At 38.8% G+C, this 13,209-nt stretch overlaps 1 protein-coding gene across 2 annotated transcripts in view; it reads right to left on the bottom strand.

The window, feature by feature from the left end:
• The window catches only part of LRRC40 (leucine rich repeat containing 40), a 48,287-nt gene that overhangs the window by 29,114 nt on the left and 5,964 nt on the right, over positions 1-13,209 (bottom strand). For both annotated transcript variants that reach the window (XM_074265648.1, XM_074265649.1), the window contains exons 2-6: positions 10,378-10,559; positions 9,247-9,320; positions 5,506-5,635; positions 3,483-3,606; positions 818-960 (exon numbers count right to left, since the gene is read on the bottom strand). In XM_074265648.1, the coding sequence (XP_074121749.1) occupies positions 818-960; positions 3,483-3,606; positions 5,506-5,635; positions 9,247-9,320; positions 10,378-10,559 (653 nt within the window). The remainder of the gene's footprint in view (positions 1-817; positions 961-3,482; positions 3,607-5,505; positions 5,636-9,246; positions 9,321-10,377; positions 10,560-13,209) is intronic.

Here is a 13,209-nt window from a genome sequence, read left to right as displayed (position 1 = left end):
ATGAGCTCATAAGTCATTCATGTCTATCCATTCTGGGTGACTTCTGTTCATAATCTCCCCTAAGTCGGCCACTGTGGTCCCCCCCGACCTGTCTGGGACCTTCTTCCCTTTCTCCTGGCCATAAGAAAATGTGTTCTTTAATGAACGTATTTCATAAGAGGTCACCAAAACATAAAATGATTTTTTTTAGTGATAGGATTTGAAATTGTCAGTGTCCCACTAAATTCATTATGTATGTATATACATATTTATTTATTTATATATCTTTTAGTGATTCTTGTCACAATTAATGCTATTAATTTATTTTTACTTGGTTTCAAAGCACAGAGTGCTTTAAATTCTACATGGGAAGTAGCAAGTTCCTCTCCCCAACAAAGAAAACTTGGATGTCCAGTTCTCTGTAATGTTGTAGAAGGGAGCACCCACTCAAGCCTGGAATGGACCAAACCTCAGAAGAGCCTTCTAACTCTGAGCTTCTGCATTTGAATGTAATTTCTTTAACATAACCTCAAAATCAGAAAGCAAAATATCACAATAAACTAGATTCATAATGATTTTACTACTAATAACAATGATTTCTAGAAATAAATTACAATATTTATCAATGGAGGCATATGAAGAACGGTGGACTAAACAGGATAGATCTTTACTTTGAAAAGGAAGTTATTTATTCTACTTAAAAAGCATTTATCAAACTTATTTTACTATAGCTCTTGAAAAAAAAATCTTTTAAAGATGACTTATAGAAATACATATTTTATTATTTAAACAGTAGTTTTTAAAAGTAATATGTTTTATACTAAATAACAAATGTTACCTTCAATAACAGACAAGAAGGAAATTCTGGTAGAAAACGTAGTTTATTCCTCCGTAAATAGAGCAGTTCTAGTGATTCCATGCTAGCTAATTCAGAAGGTACAGTTTGCAAGTAGTTCGAAGTGCAATCCAAATGCTTTAATCCTATAGAAAATATTTGGTGAAAAATATTTTGTGTTTTTTACCATGAAGATTTGAGAAACTTTAATAAAATATATTCTTATAATGAATTATTACTTTCATCATTACAACCCCCCCCCAAAAAAAACCCCAAAGGACTTATATAAATTTAGGCTAACAAAATTGTTTTAATAGATTATCTACTAAAACTTTAAGAATTAACATGTATATAGAAATAATGAATGTAATGAAAATACAAAATACTACACATATATATGGTATCATCTCTACACACTACCTTTTTTTATTTATTTATCCATTTATCCATTCATTTATTTATTTTTGCTGAGGCAATTGGGGTTAAGTGACTTGTCTAGGGTCACACAAGTAGGAAGTGTTAAGTGTTGGAAATCATATTTGAACTCAAGTGCTCTTTGTAAAGGGTTAGAACTGAGCAGATGTACTTCACCTAGATGCAAGGTAATCCAGCACTCAGGGCTAATTACCAATTGGACAATTCTCTATTGACAAGTTTGGAGGACGACCCTACTCAACTCTATACTGGCTCCATCTGTGGATGGGGTGAGAGAAGGGAGGAGAGATCATGTGGTGGAGTAGGTGAAGGAGGATCATTCTTTGGCTGTGGAAAGAGAGGAAGGTGTGGAGATTCCTGTATCTAATCCCCTGAGGGCTACCCCAAAGGACCAAGAATAAAGACTTTTGCTTATCCTGACTCCAGCTGATTCTAACACTCTTGACTTCAAGGCTGGTGCTCTATCCACTCACTCTGCCACCTAGCTGCCCCACTACCACTAATACTAAATAACAAATGTTACCTTCAATAACAGACAACATATGTGAATGGAATAAAAAAGATCTTTCAGCTTTTTCCCCCATTGGACAATAGTGGGTCAGTAAAAAAAGGACACATAATTAGCATGATGATCTATTTTTTATGGTTCACACTGCTCTAAACTCCCCATGGGGAAATTCTGAAAATCTCATTCTCAGAACTTTGTGCAGTTTTTAAAACTATTAGTGTGGTTGAGTAACAATTCTATTTGGAGTGACAATATCTGTGGGGAAATGAAATGACAATCTCAGCATCATTACCAAGCTCTAACCACCTAAGACTATTGTTATTTTAAGTCAGAGAAAACCCCCTCAGAAAATCAATCCTTTTTTTACCCTGAGGCTTTACATCACCCAGAATGTCTTATTACTTAAGGATTGATCAAGCAGCTTTTCTTATGTTTATTATTAGCATTCAAAGATTTTTGTGGATGAAACTATTTTCTGACTTTCAAGAAAAATAGCTTTGGGAACCTGTCTCTAAGACCTAGCTTACAACCAAGTTGTACCCAAGTCAATTCTTGCATGTTATGTATTTTATACAAGCTCCCAACAAGAAGGTAGATGGGAAAAGAAACAATGTGTTGAGTGAATTTTCAAAAATTGAGAAAACGAAGAGGTACGCTAGCAGAGAATTTTGTAATCGGAGCTAATGGAAGTGGGGTGAAATAAAGAGGGAAATGCTCAAAATAATTTAAGTAACATTATTTTTCTCTTCTGCTGAATCTTTCTCTGAGGAATGAGTTCAAAGTGCCAAAGTAAGCCAGATAAAGAATAGTTTACGGCTGACTCAGCAGACAAGAAGGACATGGACATTTTGGTATCAGATATGATAAAATTAAGCACCAACGACTGGAAAAACTTATTCTGATTTTGTAATTATGGGTAAAATGATAAAATATGAAGGTTAGAGAGAAAGGCATCAAATTATACTTTGTTGTCTTTAAAATATAGTTTTAAAAATACTTCAAGGATCTATGATTTAGCTGAAGTTTCCCACCAACACAGATCAGGTTGCAAATTCTCTGTCTTAGGAAGCAGTTCTTGTGAGTTGCTTTGGCTAAAAAGCTCCACTCCTCAGGGGCCTCACTTAAAAGTGAGAGTCCATTGGTCCTTGAGTCCGGGCTCACCAACTTCACAATGCCCACAACGTTGCCACCATGAGGGCCTTTTAATGTTTACCCAGCTGGTACTGTTTCCTTAAAGAGCTTTATTGTTTATTTTTTTTAAGATCAAAACGATATTATCCATTTAGGTGTAAACATTTTTAAGTGTAAAAAATCTGGCCTCAAACAGAGGCCACCTTCTGGGAATTCAGGTCAAAGAGGCTGATTCTGAGCCGGGGAATCTGCATGGCACCCCTCACCTCATGAAGGCTGAGACGCAAATATCAAACATCACAAAACTAATCGGTTGTCCAGCCCATCACAATTTTATTAATTTCATTACTCTTTCGCGTTTGCAAAGTTCACTTCTTGACCATTTTACTTTCTCTATCTCAAGCTGAAAAATACCAAATGCATGATTACCTGTGAAAATTGGGTTCTTGGGTAAAGACCGACATCCCCAGGGGAAGTAACACCCAGAACCTTCAAAGCCATTATTATATTTGGCACCTTTAATCACGACGAAATGTTTGAGATGTACAAAACACTCCATTACATTTAAAATATTTTAACGCTGAATAAGCTTACTTTTCATCCTCGTGATTTCCGCTGGCAAGTCCTTCATCTGATTATCAGCTAGATTGAGTCGCATTAGGTTAGAGAGGGAAGAAAAGCTAACTGGAAGAGCTGTAAGGCGATTGTTCGATAGATCCTTTTGAAAAAGTAAAAACACAAATAAGAAATGGTCCCTGTGAAGGTCCTTTAACATGCAGTTTTGAAAGGTCTATGGCAATGCAAAGTATATTCTGGGAAAGAACAATTTCCCTAGGGAAGGGTTTTCTTCTCTATGCTTCCATCTCTCCCAACTATCACCTCTTTGTTGGAATTATAAAAATCCTTCTGAAGTTTCACCAGCCCTTATATAAAACCAATGTTAACACTTAATTTTGCCTTTTGGGATCATTAAGGTTTTCACTGTAATAGGAAATGAACTGAAATCAAGACCTCCCACATCCCTTTGCCTAGATAGTCAGATTTCTTTTTGGAAATTTAAAAACCTCTATTATCCTGGAAATTCTTAAAACTGGCTGCACCCTCAAAGAATCCTTTACTGCTTTACTAGGAGATTTCCCTGAAGCCATCAGTGTTTGGTTTCATACTTTCACAAATGAAAGTAAAGAGTGAAAGAATGACCCATATGATGTGTGAAGAAAAGCTTTCTTCCTTCTCCTTTTGTGTAAAAGGCCAACCAATTTTGGTAAATTCTCGAGGCTCAATTTTACCAGTGTGGCCAATTCTCAACCTTCTGTGGGAGCCAAGGCTGCCTAATTAATTTCCACATCTCTTCTTCTCGATAACCGCATCATTCCAGGTTGAACAGGTTGTTAAATTATTGTTAAATTATTGTCTTAGCAATTTTGTAAGAGATGTTTTAAAGCTTCTTTTTAGTGCCCATATGTTAGTCTTTATTTTTTACTATTTTTGTTCAATGCAATGCTAAATACCGAATGTCTGGTGGCACAGAAGGAGGAGAACAAATAGATTAAATGGCACTTAGCTTCCTAATTCAAATCCACAGCTGGAGAAATTAGGAGAGGTTGCCAGTGACAGACACTGCCTAAGTCTTGTCATTTCTAAAAATGGTTTGCAGCAAGAGAAATATCACAGTTATCATGAATGTGCCAAAACTATTCCATGAACATATATTACAACACTTAGAGCCCAGCTCAAAGGTCGAAGGTCTGTGGAAGGTCCTTAACAATCATTAATAAAAATCCCTTGCAGAGAATTTTTCCCCATCATTCCTCATTCATTCCAAAATATTTGTGCATTTTATCTTCAGGCAGCAAACACGATGATGGTTAACTCAAGGTCTGAGGTTTTACCAGACACCTCAAACTCAGCTCAAACTTCTAGTGATACAGAGCTGTCATTTTTATGTGCAATATAAAAATATTCCACCACAATGGGGCCACTAAACAGACTGGAACCTATTATTTATTTCAAGTTAGCATAGTGTTTTATAACTTATAGATCTTTTTCTTTGCTTACCTATTCTTGGTCACTTCTGCTCTCCCCCACTCCCCCAATGCTGAGTGCTTAGTAAGACTCCCCAAGAATCAAACACTGTTCCTTTGAAAAACATGGGTCTACTTGGCGACAGTCCCCTTAGTGATGTGATTTCCAAAATGTACCGCAGTATAAATACTATATATCCCAGCATCGTGGATTTGGAACTAAGAGGGACCTTTTGAGCTAGAAGGCCACAGAGTTGAATCCCTCCATGTGCCAGAGGAGTAATGTCATGTTACACACAAAGTAAGCATTTGAGATGTTATCATGCTCTCTTTGTGTCTCAGGGGCTACTTGCAGATGCCAAAAGTAAACTCAATTGGCTTTTGTGAGTCTATTGGTCTTCTCTCCCAATTATTCCTCCTCTATCTCATCTAGCAGTCAGAAGGCTCTTAACCCTGGTTAAAAAAAAAGATGATGAAGGAGATTGTGGGCTTTAGTTGAAAGGAGGATCAAAGACTCCTCTTCAGGACACTAGAAAAATAGTCAACAGTGTTTCAAGTAAAAAACATGTCAGGATTACGAAAGCACAACTTACTAAATCCTCTAATTTGTGCAACTGTCCAAATCCTTCAGGGACGCAAGTCAGTTCGTTGTACTGCAGAAACAGGCCCTTCAGGTTTCTTAGTTTTGTAAGTTCTTGAGGTAGTGTTTTCAGTTTGTTATGACTAAGGAGAGATAAAAATAAATGCTAAAACAATTCAAATAAAAACCATCGGAAAATATAGTAAAGTTGTGTAACTTTTTTGTTAGCAAACTACATGACCCTATTAAAACTTTATTTTTATTTTAAATGTAATTCTACTTTCTTTCACAACACTGTGCACATAAAAAAGGTAGTAATAAGTGACCTTTTAGACATTTCAAAGGAGATAAAGGAAATTCTTTCACAAAAGTCATTAGTGAACTATCTTTTGTCATTAACTCTTAATTACATAAACTGAAGAAAAGTATTGCTTTTTCAAAAACATATAATCTAAAGCGTACAACTATCTGATTAACAGAATTCTAGCAAATGCTCAGTTTCTTTGTCTCCTCACCCTCCTATCATTCCAGCTCTGCCTCTTAGCCAGATCCTCCAGAACCAAATGACTGTTTTAGGCGAGGCTTCAAGGAGGACATGGCAACTCCAGAAGAGCTTGGAATAAAAGGAAGAACTATTCTAACAAAGGCCCAGAGGCAAGAGGGCAAAGAAAAAGTCAAAGAATCGAATTTCCTAAAAGCGGAATGCATGAAGGAGAAGCCTGGGCTCCCACTAGGAGAGAGATGCAAGAGGAAGAAGAGAGCCCTTGGATCAGACAGAATGTAAGCCCGGCTCTCCTTCAGCCCTGACCATTCTTGCCAGTGGCTCTACCATCCCCCCATCTTTCCAATGGTCATTATCTTCTGACTCTTCTCTCTCCCTCATCAATCATATTCAATAAATGCCCAAGTCCTGCCAACTCCCTTGGCTTGAAATCTTTACACCCAACCCCTCTCCTGCCATTGAGGGAAGCAAAGAGAGAGGCATCCTGCCTCAGACTCCGACTAGGATCCTGGCAAGTCCTTTAATCTTCCTGAGCCTCAGTTTTCTCATCTGTAAAATGGGAATAAAAGCACCTCACTCCCAGGGTAACTGAGGATAGCGAACTTCTGGCATGTAAGTGTTCTACAAATATTAGAAAAGAGAAAAACAGCTGCTTTCTCCTCACAGGGTGTCCTGGGCCCACTCTTGTCCCCAGCCCATTGAGCTTTCCAACTTGGGTCAGAATGAATTTTCTTACGCAGAGAACTTGGGCTGGCCCTCTCTCTGCTTCCTACTCCTCAGAGCAAGTTCAAGCTCTGCTGCTCCAGTATTTAAGACCTCTCATGTTATGGGCCAGAACTCTGAACTTGAAACAAAGAATGCTTACAAGGTACTAAGACAGTGGAATGGATACAGACAATAATTATGTAATTTCGCATGCTTCAGTATGATTGATCTGATCCTACAAGGAGATGTTGGGCCAGAACTTGAAACCAGGTACTGAGTGGAATTGAGGAGACAATGGTTAAATCTAGTTTTGCATTGATTTAATCCTACAACAAATAATGGTTTCTTAGTGATGAAATGGTTGGTGTGTGTTCAGTGTGGAGCTTATAAGCTAAAAGCCTCAGCCAGGGATTCAGAGAGACAAGTGGACAGAAGGAGGAGGCTGAAGACTGGAGCATAAGCCCTTGGACTCAAGACAGATTCATCCCATCTCACACCGCCTCTAAGATTAAAGCTGTGGAGTTGTCCTCCAACTCACAGGTTACCTAACAGAGCTAGGGGAGGTTGGCAAAGCATGGTTGACCATCACACGACAATGGCTGGGCCCTCGATGGGGCAAGGCCATCCCTGAATACAGCCCAGCAGCTCTCCCCGTGAATCTCCAACAACACCCCCTCCCTAGCTCCCTGAGCTTGGAGAGGCACTGACTGAAAGCTTTCCTTCCCTTGCCTGAAGGGGAAAACTTCCCTGCACTTTCCCTCTCTTACCTGAGAAGGTGGCCCTTTCTTTCCCTTTCCCCTCTGGGCCAAGTGCCTCCTTCCCTCTCCCCAACATGTGCTGGCTTCTTACCAAGGGGTGGTTTGTACTTTCACAACATCTGCTCCATCTGTGCCCTTCTCCCCTGACATTTCCTCCCTCCTGGTACAGGCTCTGGTGACCTCACACCTCAATTACTGCAAAAGCCACAGGGGATGGAGAGATAGAGAGGTGTCTGCCTCAGATCTCTCCCCTCTCTCCAGCTACCAAAGGGATTCTAAAGTGCAGGTCAAATCACCCCAAACCAACCCTCCACTTTGGTCTAGGGGCACTCCTGCCTCCAGGACCAAACAGAAAAATGGTCTTTGCTGTTCCAAAGCCTTTACAACCCCTTCCACTGCCCCCTTCCTCTTTATTCCTCTCCATATCCTCGACCTTCCAGACTGTTCTCACACATGGCATACTGGGCCTTCTCCTTTCTCAACTCAAATCCCACCTTCTACAAGAAATCTCCCCTAGTTCCCTGCTCAGCTGGTGATGAGTTTCTATTCACACTGCACACATTTTGTAGTTCTCTACAGTGAGAATGTGAAATCCTTGAGGACAGAAGCCACGTTTTTCCTTAGTGTCCCAAGCACTTTGCCTGGAGCTAGTCACATAGCAAACACTTAATAGAGGCTTATGATTTTGTCTTCCTCAAAGAGGATTTATTCCACATGGGAAGGAATCTTATCTACAGTTTCCATCTCCTCTAAAATAGACAAATAACTGGTATTTCTTGAATGAATTGCCCAGAGAGGAATTACTAAAGACTCAAATAGAAAAAAAGGACTAGGGGGCTAAAAGGGAAGTAACAGTGAGAAACAGAATAAAAAGGATATTGTGAATATTTGAAAAGGAATTTAAGATGTCTAAACAAAATCAGATCATATCAGGACATTAATTAAATGATGGTCAGTGAATTTAGTATTCAACCAAACTAAAAACAGTATCTAAATAAAAGTGCAGCAACAGTAAACTCATCTTCATGATGGCGTTAAATTTATAATCAGCCAAGAAAAAATTTTGGTAACTTGAATAGTGGGGAAAAAAATTAGTCTTTGATTTTCAAAACTGAAATTGTTATAGTCCCACATAAATGTCACCAAATTATGATCATTTTTGGTTTTAGAGTAATTACCAAAAAGTAAGCAGTACTTAATAAATGTACATTTGTTATTAATCAATAAATTGATTAATTGAATAACATGATTTCATAGGATCAAAGATTTAAAGCTGGCAAGGGTCTCAGAGATCAATCACTTCAATACCTTACACTTACGGAGGAGGAATCTGAAATGGAAAACTGTTCTAAGAAGTACTGCCCCAAATCACAGAGATATTAAGCAGTAGCAGAAGCAGACAAGGAATCCAGGCTCCCTCTGTCCATCTGTTTATGTCTCTCTCTATACTTACATGTATAGACATATAGATTTTTTTTTCTGCACACTGGACCTATGATTTCATATGCAAAGGGAACACAATGTGCAACTCCATCCTGATGATGGTCAATGTATCTACAACTTCCCATTTTGGAAAGTTAAGCAGAAAATGAAAGACTAAGGCCGTCTCTGTGATCAGAATCCCAAGTGGCTGGGGACAGTCTCTAAGTCTTCCTCAGGTGACCACCAGCCCTGTTTTCACTACACCTCCCCCTCCTTTGCCTTCTCTTTTTTTAATCTCAGAAAATTAATAAATGATTTCAGATTCTTCCCAACAACATCAAAATTTAAAATGGCAGTATGGCTTTACCTGACATTAAGCTTCTGAAGATTCTCCAGCTCACCTATGGCGCTAGGAAGGGACGTCAGCAGATTATCGTGCATCTAAAACAAGTTAGCAGATTCAGTCACAAACAGGGTTTGTTCCTTTTCCCACCCTCACTCTCCACAATGGTTCACCATTTCCTTTTCTCACACTTTTCAACCTGAGTCCCTCTGTTCTCTTCTCATGTTAGTATCAATAAAAGAGGTTGTTGGTCAGAAATCATATGTGGAAGCTGAAGGTTCTTTGGAGCTGACCAAAGTTTTGTTCAGGAGGCCAGACAAAAGGAGCTTCCACACAAATAGGGAGCATTTCCACAACAGCAGCTTGCAGATAAAAGGAAAGGGCCTACTCTCCTGACTGACCAACTGCACATAGTGCAGAAAAGGAGGAGACTTTTCTTTCAACGTGGCCTCTGGTGTAATCACAGGACTACATCATGAACGCCTCTCATGAAAATCACTGCCTATCTGGACCAGATTTTCTTAGGAGACTTTTTACTGCTATAGTATATAAAGAAAAGAATAGGCGATCTTCTTACTAATTCAATGAGCTCGAAAATAGGACATTTCAAAATTCAAAAGCTGCTCTGAGAAAGAACAATGCAATTCAATTAAGTTAAATTAAGGTCCAATATCTTAATGTAAGACCAGAGCAAAAATGAAAATATTTTTTGGTCATGTTATAAAACTTAAATTCTAAATTTCAAATGGATCATGTATAGATGCCTGAAATATTAAGTTGTAGTAAAATAAATCCAGAACAAAGCATATAGTGATAAAACCTTTACCTCTGGAGTTATTATGTAATTATAATCTCTAAAAGGAAGTCTCTATCATCATGATAGAAGGGTCAAGGACAAGCATGACCAAGTATATGAAAAGTTGGAATGAGCCATGGTTTGCACTGCTAAGGAAGAAAGCCTATCCATGAAATCACAGTACGCAGTGAGGTTCCACCTTGTTTAAAATGCAGAACTTTAATTTAACCTGACATTTGCTTCTTCCATTCTGCTGACAGGAAATGAAAACCATTTCTGTCCTACTGAACTGTCAAGATCTAAGTGGAGATGTGTTTTCTCTTTACAGTATCTATTTCAATCAAGGATAGTCAACTTACATCAAGTATAGTCAGTGCAGGTAAAAGTCTGAGGTCATCTGAAAGTGACTGAAGTTTATTGTTGGATACGATAAGTTTCGTCAAATCTGTCTGTTCCCACCATCGATCAGAAGCATTGAAGGAATGATTCTGCTTTGCTTCCTCGGGGAGGTCCAAATTTATTCGCCAGACTGTCTGAGGAACTATTTTTCCCCAAAATGAGAAGAAAAAAAAAAAAAATGTGATTATATTACTATATTCCATTAATACAAACGTTTGTGAAAATGGATATCCAAAGTTAATACAATGGCAATCAAAAATTCTTTCAAACCTATTTCTAGATTTTTAAATTTTTTTTTCTAAATTAAAAAAAAATGGGATTAGGAGTACACAGGAAATATTATATAATACAGGATTTTTCTTTTCTTTTTTTAAATTTAATTTTATTTAATTTTTAAATTAATAATTTTTATTTACCAGATATATGCATGGGTAATTTTATAACATTGATAATTGCCAAACCCTTTGTTCCAATTTTTCCCCCTCCCTCCCCACCCCAGATGGCAAGTTGACCAATACATGTCAAATATGCTAGAGTATAAATTAAATACAATATATGTACACATGACCAAACAGTTATTTTGCTGTAATACAGGATTTTTAAAAACATTTTCCACTCATGATCCCTTTTCACTCAAGAAATTTTTACATGACTCCAGGTATATAAGAGATAGATATACAAATTAAGCACTTCCTAACAATAAATCATAATTTCATGATCCCAACATTTAGTTATACAACCCTATATGGAGTCTCAATCCTATATGGAGTTTTAGAAGCTTTGGTAGTGGAAAAATATAATGGATTTGAAGTCCGAGGAGCTGAGTTTCTGATGATTATTTCTTTTCTACTACTAATATATAAAATGAGGAAAGCTGGCTTAGATTTCTCTAAACATACTTCCTAGCTTTCTTTATGATTATATGTCTCTAAGAGAAAGCAGCAAGAGTGAAAAAACCAGGATAGAGGGCTTTGAAAATCTTAAAGTGTTACACAAATTCTAGCCATTATTATTATATTTTATAATATTATATGATTATGTAATCTAAGATATATACAACTCATATGATATTATTATTAAAATTATTACTGAACCATCTTGCCAACAGGATCTTATCTAGGATTAGGACTCGGAAACTTGACCTACCAAGAAACAAGTAAACATTCCAGATACCACGTATCACCTGACTGCAGAATGAGAAAAAGGCCACTGGCTTTGGCAAGTAAGAGATCACTAAGTTGGGAGAGAACAGTTATGGTGGAATGAAGCCACATTGTAAGGGATTAAGAGAGAATGAGAAAAAGTCGAAGTGCCGACTGCACACAGCCTGCGCAAGTTTAGCTACAAAAGGCAAGAGACAGGATGATATTTAGCAGGGACAGAAGGAGGGAAGAGAGGGTTATTTCAGGATAGCAGAGACATGGGCCTGGTGGTAGGCAGTCGGAATTGATCCAGAAGAGGCTGAATATAATTGAAGGAGTGAGGGTTGACAGAGAAAGGGGGCAGGCAGCCTGTTGGAAAAGATGGCATGGAAAGGGGTTACTTGTGCAGGAAGAAGTGTTGGCCTTGGGGAGCAGTAAGGCCATGTCACCATGGGTGACAAGTGAAGAGCCAAACAGTGGCAGGAGGAATTTGAGTGATTGGTGGTAAGGAAGAAGGGAGAAGAAGCTTTAATCTTTTTCCATAAAATATGAGCCAAGTTTCTCAGCTGAGAGAGTGGGAGTTTAAGGAGGGACTAGAACTACATTTATAGAGTATCTTATTCTGGTCTCCCTGACTACCTACTCCTCTTCTATTCAATCGAGGAAGTTTTAGCAGGAAATTCAACGGCAAAGGAGAGCCTGGAAGTCATGAACAAACTATACCGAAGAGGGCTTCCGGAGCATAATTTACAAATTACAACAAAAATGGATTCCAGTAATATGTGCCTAATCAGGGGGAACCACTTATGAGCTGCTTGTTAAAGTTCTGCTTCTATGATAGGTCTAAGTTCCAGACAAAATCCAGCTCTTCACAGCTCCAGACCAGCAGAATGTCCAAAAGCTGCTGCTAACATTGGGATGAAGACTTTTAAGCTGTATCCATAAGTTTGAGATGATTTGGATATGCTCATGAACCAATCCCCAGGGAGCAGAGGAGTTGGTAAAAATGAGACTTCCAACTCCTGCTCCCCTCTATCGCCATCTGATCCAAGCTGCTGAGCATTCCCAACTTTAATTCTCGGTTATGAGGGACGCCCTCTGCCTCTCCCCCAACCCTTGTCCCCACACCATCTGCCTTAGCATCCATCCTCACTTCCACCCTCTTTGACCTTTCTTAACCTGGGCCCGCCTCCCCGTTTCCCATGCCTATTGGGGTCTCTCCTGCCGAATGAGTTTCCTAAAACAGCACATGACTGCCAAGAAGGTTTGGAAGAGCTGCTGGGCAGAATGGAAGAGCTGACGAGGATGATGTATATGTGGTAGGACTGTTTCATAAGGTTATGTAATGTAAATCTGTCATGGCCCCAGTTAGAACGGCTGTGTGACTTTCTCCACCCTCACTCAGCAGCGTGTGTGTAGGTGTAAAGATGAGGTGGCACAAGTCATCCAACCTTGGCTAGGCTTAAGTGGAGATGTGGGGAGGGGGTTGGGGATTCCAGAGTCAGGCAGAGTTGAACTGACTCTTGATGATGGCTACCATTGAAGAGATGGCCTGGGAGAGCATTGAGGAGTCAAAGATCAGACTTCACAGTGCAGATTAGAAGCAGGATTACCAAGGATGGCAGAGAGAATTGCCCCCCCACCAAGGCA

This window comes from Sminthopsis crassicaudata, chromosome 4 (assembly GCF_048593235.1).
Source record: "Sminthopsis crassicaudata isolate SCR6 chromosome 4, ASM4859323v1, whole genome shotgun sequence".
Classification (NCBI taxonomy): Eukaryota; Metazoa; Chordata; class Mammalia; order Dasyuromorphia; family Dasyuridae; genus Sminthopsis; species Sminthopsis crassicaudata.
Note: the sequence above shows the minus strand (reverse complement) of the source record. Positions and strands in the feature narration are given on the sequence as shown.